Source organism: Alligator sinensis, unplaced genomic scaffold (assembly GCF_000455745.1).
Source record: "Alligator sinensis unplaced genomic scaffold, ASM45574v1 scaffold171_1, whole genome shotgun sequence".
Classification (NCBI taxonomy): Eukaryota; Metazoa; Chordata; order Crocodylia; family Alligatoridae; genus Alligator; species Alligator sinensis.
In genome coordinates, this window is record NW_005842552.1 from 98,363 (window position 1) to 115,245 (window position 16,883).

Here is a 16,883-nt window from a genome sequence, read left to right on the forward strand (position 1 = left end):
TCATCTAACCCCAGCCCTCTTTCCTGCTTATGCAGGGGGTCAGACTCGATGATCTATTGAGGTCCCTTCCGACCCTAACATCTATGAATCTATGGCCGGCACTCCCTGCTCCAGCCGCTTGCAGCCTGCGGGGCTGTCCAGAGCAGGCACAGGCAGCCCCACACGGGCTGCGACCAGCTGTAGCACAAGGCGCCGGCCATGGGGCTGGGAAGGGGCTGCTTTCCCCCCTCTCCCCCACGCCCCTTCCCCGCCTGGGGTTCCCCCCTCCCCACTTACCTGTGGTTCTGGCACGGGGCAGTCACGTGCTCCCAGGCCAGAAGCCCTGGCAGGGGGCAGGCCCCACTGTTGTTGGAGCCCTCTGGGCTTCCCCTGGGTCCTACTGCCCTTGGTAGTCTCATTTTTGACAGGAACCAAAGGCAGAGAAATATTAATTGTCTACATTTTTTAGGGGCCCCGCAGGCCAGATAGAATGGCCTCGCGGGCTGTATGCAGCCTGTGGGCTGTATTTTGCCCACCCCTGGACTAAACATTTGTATACCATGTTATCACCAAAAGCTACTTGCAGGAAAGTACATACCAGTTTTGAAAAGGTGAATGCCCCACCCTTGCACTGCAGACTAATTAGTAGCCACCCCAGTAGTTAGGGTGCTCAGCTGGGATGTGAAGACCAAGCTCTGTTACAACATCCTAGGTGAATGCTGTAAGCTCTGGGCGTTTGGCTGATCTGGATCTTCCCATCTCCACCACTACCTCCACCTTTTTGAAAGATGAAGAGCAAAAACAATTTTGAAATACTGAACTTTTACAAGACAGGAAGTGTGCTCTAAACTGTATCTTTCCTATACTATTGCCATGGATCCTGTGTACATAGAAATTGCCTATAGATTTTCCTGTGTTTTGCATTTAGGTCAGGCTTCGAGTTGATGCAAAAACTCCCATTGACATCAGTAATCTCTGGACCAGCTCCTGTATGAACTGCAAGATTAGCCTAATGTGCATAATAACTCTGATTTTTCTAGGCCAAACACTGCTACGAGGATATTTTTAAGTTGGGCTTTCCAGAAATCCCCGTACCACAGTCCACAGAGAGCATCAGAAGCTTAGATCAAGTGATTAACACAAAGGATGAAGATGCTGGGCTTCCTGAACTTCTGAAGAAACAACTTTGGTAACAAGTTTAAATGAATAGTAAAGATTCAGATGTTTCCTGCTTTCTGGCATAGGTATCTGTCGCTCAGTGCCTCCTGAGGGCTCCGTTCCTAGACTTCTAATGCTCCTCGTTCATTCTGTTGGGAATTTAGGTGCCTAACACAGGTTTGTGCTTGGAGCTAGCCATCTGAAAGATAGGTGCAGCAATGCTAAGACATTTTGTCCTACATTTTCAAAGCCTGTGCATTTTAGTAGCCTGCATACTGAGTTTTTAAAAGAAATGGGTTGCACTTCTAGCAACTCAAAAGCATAATGAGCTGCACTTATACATCACAAATATTAAGTATCATTAGAGCTGTTACTGGTTTTGGTAGCATATCTAATGATTACACTCCTGGAATGTTTAAACACCCCTTCCTGTGTCCTTCTGGTTATCTGCTTTCCTTCTCTTTCGTGTATGCCTGTTAGCCAGAGCAGCAACAAAAGTCCTTCTCACCCTATCACTACTACTGTTCCTCTAACCACATCCTCCTAATTCCTTTCATGATTATGTTAGGCTCCCCTCATGTTAGGCTAGAGATTCTTCTGAATCAGTTGTGTAGGTGATTCCCTCACTCAGGAATGTTAATAGCAGTCAAAATGGTTAACGCGCTGTCTGTCAAGGCTGTTGGAATGTTGATCTACTTGTTTTTGAAAGATCAGGAGCTTTCAAACTAGTGGCCATGGTTCTTTCTGCATATATCAGGAGCTTTTTAACTGAACAGTAGGCTCATTCATGTCTTATATCGGTGGGGGCCAACCTGTTTGGAAAGTGTGCCAGTAATTAGTCCTGCACCCTCCATGGTTGGAGTGGAGTGCCACTCCCATCTCCTCCTCCTGCCTCATCTGCTGCTCTGCTTTCTGCTCCCTGCCCTGTCTGCCACTGTGCTGCCCAGGCCTCTACCTTACGTTACTGACACTCCAAGTATTATAGTTTGAAATAAAATATGGTTCTACTTTGCATTTACCATCAGCAGGCTCCTGTCAAACACACTCAGAGCCAGAGCCTAATTAACCTCATAGGCTTTAAAACAGGATTTAGGTACCTAAGTTACAAAAGGGCAGCAGCACTTATCATTACATGTGGACAATGTGGGTACTGTACAAATGTAGCAAAACTGCTCCAACTTTAACACTATATGAAGCAGCATTGTGCTTGGGGCAGTTTTTCTGCATGTTTATCATTCTTGCCTTGTCCGCGCAATGATTAGAACAGTAGTGCTCTACCTTTGGGCCCTGTGGGCTAGATGAATGGTGTGGAACCAGTCTGTGGGCTAGATTGGGCCCAAAACTACCTTTGCCCACCCTTGCGCTGCCTCCCCAGTCCCTGGGTACCTGAATTGAACCCTGTGTGCCCTAATCAGTCCTACACCACCTCCATTCAACTCAGTATGCTGGGATCAGGACCTGCCACCTCTGCCTAACCCAGCATGCTGGGACTGGGCCCTTCATTGCCTCTGCCAGGTCCTGCACATCAGATATAGCATGCAGGGCCATGTTATCTGGTCCACAGGGCTCCCTCTAGGTTGGGAAATTTGGCAGGAGGGGAGCATCAATTGCTGCCACCACTCCCCTGCCACCAAATTTCTGAACCAGTGGGGAGCTTCATGGGCCAGATCAGGCCTGTGGCCTTGGGGTTGAACACCCCTGGATTGAAACATAAGAGATGCTGCCCTTTTGAAACTGCTCCAAATGTACATGTGTCCATACCTGAAATGACTGGTGCCTATAACTTTGGTCTCCCACTTCTAAGGCAAGTGCTCTTGACACTACACTGTTGGCTAAAATGTAGGCACTATGCATGCTGAAGTTTTTACTGAAGTCAAGTAGACATGGTTCAGGTTGGTGTCTCCTTTCTGAACATCCTGGATCCCAATGTAACAGAAACACCTCAGTTGCAGTCATAAGAGTCCTGATTCTGCCAATACGGGCAACCCTTCTGGGGAAAGGTGCCTAAATCTTAGAAGTTGATTAGGATCTGGCACTCAGTCTTCAGGTAGCTCTAACATGCTAGGAAAAGAGAGAGAGAGAGAGAGCGCGCATTATTTTAAAATCTTGAAATAGACTGATATGATAGTAATATGTATAATATGAGAACCCAGATACATTAGATACGTTACCTGTAACGGGAGTTAGTCACATCACTTAGTTCACAGCTGAAAAGTGAACAACATGAATAGCAGCCTGGTTCAGTGCAACACTAAAGCTGAAATCAAGGAAAGGGGGATGAGGCAGATTAACCAAACTACAGAGTTAATTGCCTTTGAAGAGCTCAGCTTTTCACCTGCCATATTTCCACAACAAGACTACTATCCAGGCTCTAGATCATGAAGTTTACTAAACCATATTTTCTCCCTGCTTCTGCGCTCACTCTGGAGATATGCAGGCACGTAAACAGAGCTCTCAAATATGCCATTGCTGCATGGCTGTTTTAGTGAGGGCAAAATGGAACCTCTTGATGGTAGATCACCTTGATGGTATGGAGAAACATAGAAAAAATTTCAAATCAGTTCAATTCTATAACTGATGATTCAATATACCCATATGCAGTTTTTTGCAGTGAGACTGTATTTAATTGAAATGAAAGATAATGGCTTTTTTCTGAAGTACTGGTTTAGAAATATTCTATGAACTATTTCAAGTTGCATTTTGTTCCTAGTATTGACTCTGGAAACATATGGAGAACTTTCAGAAGCACCGATAACACTCCCAGTTTAAGATATTCCTGGAATACATCCCACTGCCAAGACATTTTCTTGTCTGTTCTTGGAATAGATGCATCTGAAAAGGTAATTTAAAATAAAAGCTTGCTAGAATACCTATGCAACTCTCTTTTTAAACTCCTATTCATTTACATCATCTAGGCTGAAGGAATCGCATCTCAGTTATTCATGGGCATTTGGAACTATATTTTGTTGGGTCACAAATACACGTTTTTTTTCAACTAAGGCACTTGTAATTATGATAGCTTTGAATGTTCTCAATCAGGATATTCAAACTAGCTACTAAAATGGTGCTGGGATCAAATTTTCACCTTCCCAATCCATAAACAGAGATTGTGTTACAGCCTACATTATAACAGCAGTACATGACATTTGTCAGATGATTGGGTCAACCCTAGATATACTTTGCCAACTAAAGTTTCTCAAATACAAACTAGCTGGGTACTTTTTGCCCACCTTGAAAATAAATAGTTAACTATTTATACAAGCTCAGTCCAATTCCCCCGTATTGGCGAGGATCTTTCCACTGACTTGTATAGAAATTGATTTGGTCCTTAGAAAAAGTAGAATCAGTTGGGCTGACTTAAGTACCATGTGTAAGACTTAACTTTACAAGTTAGAATGATGTTCAGTTTGTCTTCCCTTGAATTGTGTCACTAATTTCAGATGGAAAAAAAAGAAAGCGTCTTTTTAACTGAATTGAAAGATCAAGATTTTAGATTTTAAAAACTCCCAAAATTGTTATCACAATAATAATCAGTTTTTAGGTGGCATAAATGTAGGTCATGGGAACACAAACAAATTACTGAGAGGCAAGAGGGCAGGCAGGGATTATCAGTTCTCTGGTAACTGCAGTCCCCACCAGTAAATGGAAGCTAAACTATTGCAACTTTGCATGCAGTAAAGTAGGGTTAAGCTACTACAGAATATTTTCTGTTACCATGAGGAAAGAATGTGCATAGAGATGGTTACCATGGAGTAGCTGATGCATGGTAAATCCTTGCCCCTGCTTTTGCCTTACAATAAGCAACTTGGTTTATATGCCCATGCCCTAAAATTTTTCACCCTGCTTTTCAGGAGCAACAGAGTCTTAATGATACCTTCTGTTCAGATTGCAAATAGACCAGCAGCTGTAAAGCTCAGTGTTACCTGGTCTGACCAACCTTTTTGTACAAGTTTATCACTGTACCTTTATTTGGATAATTAATTATGCCAACACTTTAAAGTTTTAATTGTTTTTATGGGAGGGGAGGGGATTTTTTTTTTTTTTTTTGTAACTACTGTTACAACCCTCCTTCCCCTCAAAAGTGTGGTTGCTGTTATTCCAGTATAAAGGCAGTTTATATTGGCATAGTTAATTATGTTACCATATACAAGTGTTGAGCAGCAATTTACCATGGATACAGTTACATCACGATAAGAGAGGCAGGGTGGTGGTGCTGTTTTGAATATACTGGTATTGTTAAAGAGTTTCAACTCTAGTGTAGGCGAGGTCTGACCAAAACCCCCCAAGGAGACAGTGCGAGTAATCTAGTGAACTTTCAGTTCCCAGTCCAGCAGTCTGATCAAAGCGTGTAGTCTTTTGGCTCAATATATTGCTGTCCTGAATTTAGTGGAAGTATACGGATACACAGAATCCACATTACAAACCTGGTGTTATGGACCGCAACTTTCTAAAATAACATAGTTCTTGCTTAGTAATTCTGAAAGGGGAACCTTTTTGGGGGGCAAGTAGCCATTCATGAGTAAAGCATTTCTAACATTAAATAAACACTGAACACATGTTTAAACAACTTTCTATTTCTTAGGACCATTCAGAAGGCAGTAAGGATGATGTTTTTGAAGATTCGAATGTTAAAGAAAACGAAGACTTAAAAGTAGATGGATTCAGTTTTAGTAATTGTAAAGCATTAATTCAAACCAAGGTAAGAGGAGGCCTGAGGCAAATACATTCAAAACATACAGTTAACTTTGTATATCGATACATGTGACAATACTGAGTAGATAGAAATCCCCCTTTCCATCTTTCTAGACAGACTTATAGTATGGCCAGGCAGTTCTTCAGCTATAGTTTGCTTTTTCAAATGTATCAAGTGCAAACTGATTTGAAACTGGGAGTGAAGAACTTGAAGTCATTTGTTATTTAAGGCATTTGAGTTGCACAATGAGGATGGGTTCTGTCCTGTGAGAGCAGTGAACACGTGAGACTCTTCAATGACACTTCGATGACCGAGAAGGATTAGTTACCATACAGCAGGCTTAGTGTGTTGAAGGCACGTGAACAGATAGGGACAATGACTAACTCTTAAAAAATACAGTCAGGGAAGACAGTAGAAGCAAAGAGTTTCTAGTTGTGCTCCAACTGGTATTTCTGGTATTCAGAATGAATCAGATATTAAACTTGCTCAGCCCAGGAAAAGAAAGGAGAAAACAAAGTACAATGAGAATTCCTCAGAAGTGGGGACCTGTTTGAAACAAAGAGAACTGACATTAAAATGATAGGGATTTTGAAGCATAACATGAGGATTTTGCTGGGGTTTAGTGAATTGCATGAAGAGTGCTGAGGAATGCATTTGGAAATTCTTCAAGGTTAGAGAGTCTGAGCTGCTTTAATCACACACTTCCTTTCCTTACTAATTTAAATCCTCCATTTTTTCGTGTCAGCATACTTTACCCTAGAATGTAACGTCTAATTCACATCAGCACTTCCATGTGCCAGGGACTAAGAGCTAGTGAGCTTTGAGTTGGTCAGGTTCCTGATAAAGAGTTCCTTCATTGTGAAGGGAAAATTAACATTTAGAAATAAATATAGCTAAACTGTTCAGTTCAAAATTGCTTTTGGAAAAAAGGCACCCATTCTTAAATGAAGCATGCCAAAATTTCAGTTGATGTCCCAAACAAGAGTCTCCTTTTCTGGAGTGGAGAATAAACCATTTTGTTGCTGTGGTAATGCAGATGTGTGCACATGCATGCCAGGTTTTAGTCCACTTGTCACATTGAATGTTAAACTGCATTTAATTCTGAGTACCTTGGTACCTGTAGATAAACTGGAAGGACTGACTTAGAAAGGATTAAACTAGCTATTCAATTAATCAGTAAAGGTTGGGAGATCTTAGCTGGCCTCATAATTTGAGCTTTTGTAAAATCCTAAGGAAGCATATTTCTTTTGGTGAGGATGAATCAAGAGGTAAAAACTGGGGAGACAGAATTAAATTAAAGGAAAACAGACTGAAAAAACAGGAAAGTCTTGTTAAACTCAAATGGACTTTGGGGCTAGGGACAGAAATTACACATAAACCGGTATAAGTGATTAGAAACCAGTTCAAATATGTAACACAACAGAAGTTCAGTGCACATAAACCATTTTCAAAATGTACAAAACTAGTTTAACCTGGAGGGATGTAGCATGAGACTTAACTGATTAAAGGTTAAATCAGGTAATTGAACGTCTCTCCCAGATCCCCTCCAGATTCAAGTAACTCACAGTCCCCCAGCATCCCAGGATGCTTTGTACTTCCCTCAGCAAACTCCCACTCCACTCCACTCCACTCCTCTCCCCCCTCCCCGGGTAGATGGACTAGCTTTGGCCCAAGCTGTCTGCTCCAGCCAAGCAGGAAGTCATGCTCTAGCAAGTCCCCAGCTTCTGTACCAGCCAACTGCAGGCATGCAGCTGCATTTTCAGAAGCAAAAGCGAATGCCCGTTCACTTGCTTTTCAGTTCATTCTATGCAGTGTAGACTAACCTGCGAAGACTGAATCAGTTCAACCTTTTTGACTGTACTTAGCTTAGAGGATTCTGTCAGGGGAAATAGAGGAAGTCCCATCGCTAGGTATTTCAAACTGGAATGTGTATTAGGAAATGGCTAATAATCCATCCTTAATTTGAGCATGGTACAAATGATATCATAGGATCTTTTCTGTTTATCTCCCTGATATGAATTCTTTTAATGGGTCAGTAAGATTAATACTTTTCACAAACCTATGTAAAGATTTAAATTGAGATGTTAATGAATATTTTTTTAAAAACCTTTAATGTTTTTCCCTCGTTCACAGCTCTCTGTGTCACCAGATTCCAGGCGTGGTCAGCTCTTTACCTACAATCTGTTTTTGAAGAGGACACCCTCAAGTGGAAATATGCAATACATAACAGTCCCGAAGAAGAAGAGAATTTTCACAACACACAATCTAAAAATGAAAATTTTCAATAGTGATATTTGCTAACGCACAAGCACTTTTATCTTTCCTTCTCTTAAAGTACAGTTTACCTTCATTTTATTACTGGACTGGTACTGAACTACAAATGGCTTTTGTGGAAGAAAATTACTTTTTCTATAGATGTGGCACGTAAAGCAATTTTCTTATTAAGGGTACTTAATACCACTTTTAGAGGTGAGGAAATAGTTTTGTCTTAGTAAGTTTGGGTAGCAAATTACAAAGTCATATCTACTATAGTAATTCAACTAAGCTTTATATTTACAGGTATTTTTGATGGACAGTTTGTGACTTTTTAAACTCCTGGCTACTTCAGGACCAAATTACCCTTTTTGATTCCAACAGTCCCTTCCCCACAAAAATCTACACCCATTCTAGGTGTTGTGTGACATGTGCCTTGTCACAGTCTCATTTTTCCTTAGCAGGCTTTCCCAAGCCACCCATCAGTCTGGTACTTTGTTGCTGCTGATGGCCTGCTCTGGGTCACCCACTTTCCATTTATGACCAAGCGTCTGAACTCTTTGACTCAGTGGCATTCAAGAGAGTTGTTTTCTAACAGCTTGAGAGTCACTGTTACCAGCGCTGAAACATTGTTTCTCTACTTGGAATATATTGCACCTTTTGAACCTAGTTATAAGAGAGGTTTATTCCTTTAGCTGCCAATCATTTGAAACCATGCATAGAGCCAGTTGTGCAGTCAATCGAGGTCTTATACTGTGCAGTGCTGTAGGTTGCTGTTTTAAGACCTTTAACATTCATATTAACAGCTGATTGATGTGCCCATACTCTCAAGTACCAAATCAGGCAATCTCCTATCAGCCACAGAATCCATGGCTTATCTTCACTACTGCACAAATGACATTATTCATTAGCAAGGAACTTATATGCAAGATATAGCAACCTCTTTTCTATTTTGTCCCTTCTGAATGTGAAATCTTTGTATGATTGTTTTTATTCTGAAAAGGCATAGATGAGCTTTTCCAGTGGCTTTATGACGCTAAGTTTACAGCGTGACAAATTTTTGTACATGTTAACGTATGTTGTACATAGTTGAGTTAAAGTTATGTGACAAAAGTGAATACTCTGAAATTAAACCATTTAAACTTTTAACTTTTAAGTAAGTGCTAAAATAATTCACTTACTACTTTAGGACCTGTATGCAACTGAGAATGCCTCTAAGCCCTTGCTAGCAGTTAGTTGCTTAATTTGAGGATGCGAGCACTCTGTGCTGAAAACTAAGAAAGTCCGTAAGGGCTGGCACTTGTGGTACAAGATGTGATGTAAACTCTGATCAGCAGTAAAAATCAGAGCTGAGTTATACATTTACAAACAGTAGTAGCTTTCGCAATGCCTCAGTCTTATTCATTGAGGAGGAGCTGTTTGTGAGCCGATTGCTCAGTTAACAGCAGCAATCTAACAAACAACCTTTAGCCTTCTGTTTGACTACGTGTCATTTTAAAGTGGCTCAGCAGTTTTGGGCTTCAATCCTTCTCTGAATTCCACAGGGTTAAACCCCAAGTTCCACGCAAATGGGCATCTGATCAGGGCCTAAACACTTATACTTTTAAAGAAACACTGAATTTCCTATCTTCAAGAATGTTCTCGTAGTAAAAAGTTGGCAAGAGCTAACAAGTCTGCACTGATTTTTGTAATGTTCTGTTTAATAAAATGTTCCACATACAGCCGCTTTTCAATTTATTTTTCACCTACTTGGGAACAGCATTAAAATGCTGATTGAGCAAGGTACTTGATCATATTAAACCAATAATTAAAGGGAGGGGGAGGGGGTCCTCAAGGAACTTCCTGATTTGTGGCCTGACTGTTAGTATTTTGTTTGTCTGTTCAAATTTGTTTTAAAATATACTCATATATCAGACTGAAACAGTGGGGTTTTGCCATGAGAGAGACAGAAATATCAGTCATATCCAAACAAGTGTTTCTGACTGAAGATTTCCAGTATGACTACCTTTTGAATTTCCCCAGACTGATTCTCCTACCGCATTAACCAGTAAAAGGAGTGCTTTAAAAGTAGAGGCATAGATCGTAAACTTACAAGCAAAGAATTTATGAAAAACTCCTGATTTTTATTATGAGAGATGGTATCTATCACTAGAAGTTTATACAATCAAAAAGTTATCAGGTTGAAACCCTATAAAGTAATTTGAGATAAAAAAAAAAAAAAAAAAAAATAAGAGGGGGGGGGAGGGGAAGGAAAAGCTGATTTAGAGATGCAGAGACAATTTGTAGTTTTTCTAAAATCTATTTAAAGGTAACAAAGAGGAAGAAAGCTTATATTCCCAGTCTCACCATATCAGGAACATTCAGAAGAAAAGTGCATTGAGAATAATTGCTGGGAAGAGGTCAGTATGCATTTTGGAGGGAAAAAAGAGGGAGGGAAGAATCAGAAATCTTTCTATACATCAAAAACAGGTTGGAAAACACAGGAATATCTCTAGCATTCTGAAAAAGAAGCATGATCTAGTCTTAGAGGAAACAGGGTGGGATCCAGCAGACCGTTTCCATCTCTCCATTGAGTGTACCTCACAGGCACGTTTCTCAGAGTTGAAGATAAATACATTACCTCTTGTGAGACGAAGTTCTTTGGGTAAATCTGATATCTTTTCTTAGACCAACTCAAATAGTTGGAAAAATTCTTCTTTGCAAGCTTTCAGGTACAAACACCCTACTTCAACAAGATGCTAACATACTGCTGCTGGGGACCATCCATTCATTTGCACATATACACACTTTTAAACACTAATGCCTGGGAGTGCAAAGGAAAGACCACACCACAGACTTGTCTGAAACTTCAGGGAGGCTATTTTCTACTCTTTGCTCAGCAAGTGGCTCTGTGCCAGGTAGCTACCCGAGTCCCACTGCCAGCCATGCAAGTTTAAAACCAGGGAGCTAAGGTAACTACAAAGGTTGGCTGCCTGCCTGATCCCCTCCCGTGAGACAATCGTTTGCAGGAAATAAATTCCTAAGCAGAGGGTCAAGGCTTGGTAGCAGGAGCTTGCAAAAAAAGCATGCTGCTAGATTGGGAAGGACTAAGGCTGATTAAAACTTCTAATTAAAACAAGAGAGGGCAGAACTATTAAAACCACTTGGCTGTGGATTACAAGAAGTGGGGAGTAGACATAGTGGGGAAAAGCCAGCCTGAGCAACCAGCTCTTAGACCCTCTCTCTGCAGGAGCCATGACAGTCTTGTCAGTAGCCCCAAGCCTTGAAGTTTAAACCCCTTAAAACGGGTTCTCAAACTGTTGGTTGTGATCCCCCGGGAGGTTGAGCAACTTAAAAGGGGGCCACAAACTTCCCAGGGGGTACACGTGGCGGCAGCGCGGAGGGGGGGGTGGGGGGGGGGGGGGGGGGGGGGGGGGTGTAGCGTGTTTATTCCAGAAGTGCTGTAGGCAAGTGATGCTGACGAGATCTGTCGCGGTATCACAAAGTTTGAGAACCCATGCCTTAAAAGGTTTTTCAGCCAGACTGGCCTACCATCTTCCTCCTTTTTTCAGATACATACACGTGCTAATTAAAGATAAAGAGCTAATTGAAGACAGGGATTTTTATGCATCTAAGCAGTATCTAGTATAATGAGGGTCCTAAATGTAACTATTACATATCACCACTTACATTTTTTACAGTTAGCTTATTTGATTTCTATCCCACCCTCTCCAAAAAGTCTCAGGACAGCTTAAGGTAACAAAGTCATAACAACAGCTAATGCAATAAAACAAATATCAAACAATTCCTCAGAGAATACCCAAAGTTTAACTAAAAGCTGGCCCAAATAAAAAGGTCTTACACTGCCTCTGTAAGATGGCCAGGCTCAGACTCAAGTGGAAAGGAGTCCAGAGCTGAGGAGCAACAACCAAGAATAACCTATATATTTTGGCCAAGCAAACTTGGGGTCCTGATGGTACCATGCAGGAGTATGTAGCTTATACTGAGAGCAGCAGCATAACCTATAATTAGGGGTCTACTTAACTCGTGAGACAAAGCAATTTTTGTGGCTTGGTTGTGAGAAGAGCCGATTTCGCATTCATTTCTTGGCAGCCCTGCCCCTCACTACCGATTCGTAGAGAGGCATATACTGTACAATTTAATAGCAAATGCTGTGGGAAGTTAATTATATCATAAATCTAAATATTACATTTAAATCCAAATTTAAATATATTGAAATATAAATATACAGTATGAATTATAACTTGCATCATCATTTGTTATTATTATATGTAGCATTCTACAAAAAGTGTAGAAATACTGATTAATGCTAACCTTAATAGAAACAATTAATTTTAACTGTTAAACTCTAGCATGCAGTACCCATCTGCAGCTGCGGCTGACATCTCCCCTCTCTGCGGCTTGAAGACACATCCATACACTGAGATCGCACTTTCTATGTCCACTGAATTGGTTGGAATTGTAAGCAGCATTTTGCCAAGTTGTAGAGATGTGGAAACGGATCAGAAACAGATCCCCAAAACTCAGTTACATTCAAAGGCATCCGGCATTCTTTGACAAAGTTCACGTAAGCAGCATATTCGTTGATATGCTCTTTCTGCCATCCAGGGATTGATTTAATTAGCAGCAGGTCAAAACTCAGAAAAGGCATCTGATCTGGGTCGAAATAAGTGAACAGCACTAGAAAAAGGAGGCAGCCAGTTGTTTAAATTGAGGTGGTAGTGACTGATTGTACTTGTAGTACTGATTTAACTTAGCACCTATGGACTGGGAGAGTTCTTGCCTGCGCTAGTTTTCAGTCTGAAAATTGTTGTGATGCCATATCTTTGACCCACCTGTTTGTTGTGTGCTTATTGAATAAAACCTGCCACCTTTCAAACCACATTAGACGCTCCAAGAACCAGATCACATTTCCAGCCACACATTTAACTTGATCTTCAACATTGCCCTGTTTTAAGAGATCATATAGTTTAAGCATGCACTGTGTGCTGGGTGTGATTTCAAGCTTAATATTAACTTAAAATTCTTTGCATAGTAATGGACTGTGTTAAACTACAAATTCCACTTTTTAAGCACTGCTTCTGGTGGAAGTGACACAGTTGCATTTAGATCCCCACTTTGATTGGCGACTTCCTGTAACGAAGCTTACGGCCTAAGACATGTTTGAATTTTTTTTTTTTTTTTTTTGAAGAGGAAACCAGTCTATCCGCATAACATAGAAAGCGTGTGTGCTTGATATCACTTACTGAACAAAGAATGTGTGCGTTGCAGGTAACATGAATTGCACTGGGCATTATTCCATGGAGCACACACATCAGAGAAAGCTTTGCACATACACATTGCATTATCACACAGAAGTGCTGAGATCCTGCTAAATTCTAAGCCATGGTTTACAGCAACCTGCACTGTTTGGGCTACACTTGAAAAAATGTACAGACATGAGTTGAACCAGCTCTGTTTGAAAAGCAGGCACATGGTGGTCTTTCCAGCTCCCAGGTACAAATAAGATGTGGAGTACATAGTTATCCTGTGCATCTGTTGCTTTGTCTGCTACAATCAAAATTGATTCATATTCTGCCAATGCAGATTTTGTAGACTGAACATGCAAAGCAATTATTCCTGGTAGATAATCTTGGCAAAGATTGTTTGCACATGGGAGACTGCCAGTATTTGATACATGCTCGTTGTAGTTCCCCTGCCTAGTTTTGGGTTATCAATTTTTTCCAAAGGTATGCTGGCAGCAGGGATGCCTCCACCAACTGGAATGTAGCTTCTCTCCTTGTTAAACTGCTTTCAGTGCTTCTATTAAACATAGAGGACATTGTCATTTATTTTTTGTTCTGACCTTCAGCCTCTGCAGAAACTTTTCGCTTTATATGCGATTCAGCCTCTAAATGATCAATGCTGTTTCTCCTCGATACATCCAGTCCTGTTGCAAGATGAACAAAACAATTTACCACCAGCTGAATGTAAGGTTCCTACAGGGAACTGCATTACACAATCCTGAGCTGAAACATATTTGCTTTTTTAAATTTCTTTTCACCCATCTTCAGACTATGGCGTTGCATTTAACTTCCTAAAAGATGGCGCTGAAACATTTTCACTTTACTGACTGGCGCCTTTACTTAGTCTATGGCACTAGCAGACAATAACTTTCAATCATGTGATCTATGGCTGCCGTGCTTGTCGCATTGTCTTTAATTGCAGCAAGTATTGGGATTTTCCAAGATAGTATTATATGAATAATACACTGTGGGGGAGTTAGGTTGATTTTGTGGCAAATCGTGGCCAATGCAATATTTCCTGGTGATTGTGGACAATGCCATTTTTCACGGTTTCTATGAAGACCGCAAAAACCACAAATTAAGTAGACTCCTACCTATAATGCATATCATCATCATGGACACGACTGTGCTGAATAGAGGCTTGGTCCTTGCTAGTAACAATTATATCTGTATCAACAAGGTGAGGTGAGACTAATGAAGAGTGAAAGAGGTGTTTTTAATGTTACATTAACACAAAAACAACTAGCTGCCCATCTCTTAATACAGGCATTGGTAAGAAAGCCACAGTGCGAGCTGATGGTCACTCCATAACTGTGAAATAGTTAGGGCTACTGAGGGCTCATCTACACACAAATAATGGGCTATTTTATTTAGACCAGCATGAGTACAGTTGCACAAGCTCCTTGCCATGGACAATCGTAACCATGATGTTCTGCTAACAATGGTATGGCCTGGCCACATGTGGGAAGAAGATAGGCTGGACTTACTTACATTGATGTAACAACTTATACTGGTGTAACACTCCTATTTTTAACCCTTGGTCCCATTCATCAGTAGGGTCACCTACTTGGACCTTCTTTTTTCACACGGGCAACCAATTTCATTAAAAGCCCAAACTCTCAGCTGACAGATAAACCAGGCCAAAATCTGTATACAGAATAGGAGTAAGTCTGAAAGCATGTGGAACAACAATAAGGCAGATCTCATGAAAAAATGTGTAAGACCTTGGCTAAGGACAGAAGTTGCACATAAGCTGGTTTAAGTGATTAGAAACTGCTTTAAACCTATAACAAAACGGAAGCTCAGTGCACACAAACCAGTTTCAAAATGGATGAAACTGGTTTAAGATAAACCTGGTTGAATGTAGCATCAGACTTAACTGATTTGGGGTCAAACTAGTTTATGAAACTTCTATCCCAGACCCCTTTCTGGTTCAAGTTAAATCGCAGTCCCCCAGCATCCCAGCATGTTTTCCAGCCCTGAGCTGTGCTGTGCTGTCTGCTCCAGAGAGCAGGGTGGGCTGACAAGGGGGGGGAGGGGCAAGCCCAGCTGGGGATGCAGCCCAGTCTACAGGGGAGACTGCACCCCCCTGGCTGGGATCCGGGGCCAGGAAGGGGAGTTAAACACCCCTTCCCCCACTCAAATTTACTGCTGGCTGCAACTATAGACTACAAATCCCAGAGGCACCTGGAAACAGGAAGAGAAGCAACCCTGCAGAGTCCTGCTGCTGTCATTCTGGACTGCAAATCCCAGAGACCTCCAGGGCAGCAGGAAGAGGAAGTGAACACACAGCTAGAAAAGTGTGCTCTAGTGCCTCCTGGCTTAAGCCACTGCAGGCACGTGGCTGCATTTTCTGAATCAAAGGTAAATGCCTGTTCACTTCTGTTTCAATTTAATCTGTGTATTTTAAAGTAACCTGCAAAGACTGAATTGATTCAGCCTTGGGCTTTTTGATTGAACACAAGGGCTAGGTACAGACAATCGGCTCTTTGCAAGAGTAGCTTAAGACAACAGTCCTCCTAGGGGTCAGGAGGAAGAACTGCAACAGGAAGAGGTCAAACACTTCTTAAGACAAGACAAAGGACCAACAGTTTTGTTATTGCAGCAAAGATCTCACTGCTTAGCCAAAGGTTGGGAAGCAAACACTTATGTGGAGGAGCTAGAGCTGCCCACATATTAGTGAGTGTTGGCTGACAATGAGCAAAGGACTATTCAGTCTTTCTACTTAAGACCTACAGGAGGCTCAGTTGAAATGCCTTGAGATATGTTTAATTGATAGTAAGTGTTAGTCTTCTTACTAGGAAAGCAAGACTCTTTGTTGTTAGTATACCTTCCATCTGGTAGGTCAGATGGAGTGGAAACAGTCTGCAAAGAAATAAAAGGGAGACCTTGCTTTTATCTCCTTCCAAGGACAAGGAATTAGTCATAATGGATTTGAGAGAAAGGTTTGAGCTGTAAAAGCTGAAGGCAGCTATTGGCTTAACCTTGGAAAGAAAAAACAATGGTCATTTTGAGTGCAAGGCATTAGGTTCAGGCAGATTTGAAGGACACCAGGGAATTGGAAGGCATTTCTAATCTGAAAAACTTCCTTCACTTACCTCAAACTCTTTAGTAATGAGGATCCTGGGGAAGTCTTGTTTTGATGGTCATTGCCCTGCTGCAGCAGGGATTCTGGTTTATTTCTGCAGTACTTTTCCATGCCTGTTGGAGATGCTGAGATGGACCATTGTATTTGATTTATCATGAACACCTGCTGACTGTGCAAGGACGACACAAGGGAATGATGTGGCAACTAGAATGCGTCTGGAGCAAAGCCTTTTCCAACAGCGGTGACTGATTGCCTGCAAAAGTGCTGTATGGCTACATGATCGAGTACTGCCAGGCTGTGGGCTGCAATGGATTTTTCAATGTAGTCGCCATTGTCCCCTGTAGCTAACCCCTGGCCATCTAACCTGTGATGTCAGAGTGAAACTCATGGCAGCGTGCAAAGAATCGTCTTCCTCTCACCAGGCAGG

The 16,883-nt window shown here is 41.5% G+C and overlaps 1 protein-coding gene across 1 annotated transcript in view; it reads left to right on the forward strand.

Annotated features, from left to right (window-relative positions):
* CLBA1 (clathrin binding box of aftiphilin containing 1) overlaps nt 1-9,798 on the forward strand; it is a 25,613-nt gene extending 15,815 nt beyond the window's left edge. The window contains exons 3-6 of the mRNA XM_006032168.3: nt 1,020-1,168; nt 3,848-3,977; nt 5,720-5,836; nt 7,964-9,798. Coding sequence (XP_006032230.1) covers nt 1,020-1,168; nt 3,848-3,977; nt 5,720-5,836; nt 7,964-8,131 — 564 coding nt within the window. The 3' untranslated portion in view covers nt 8,132-9,798. The remainder of the gene's footprint in view (nt 1-1,019; nt 1,169-3,847; nt 3,978-5,719; nt 5,837-7,963) is intronic.
* Nucleotides 9,799-16,883: the final 7,085 nt, after the last annotated feature.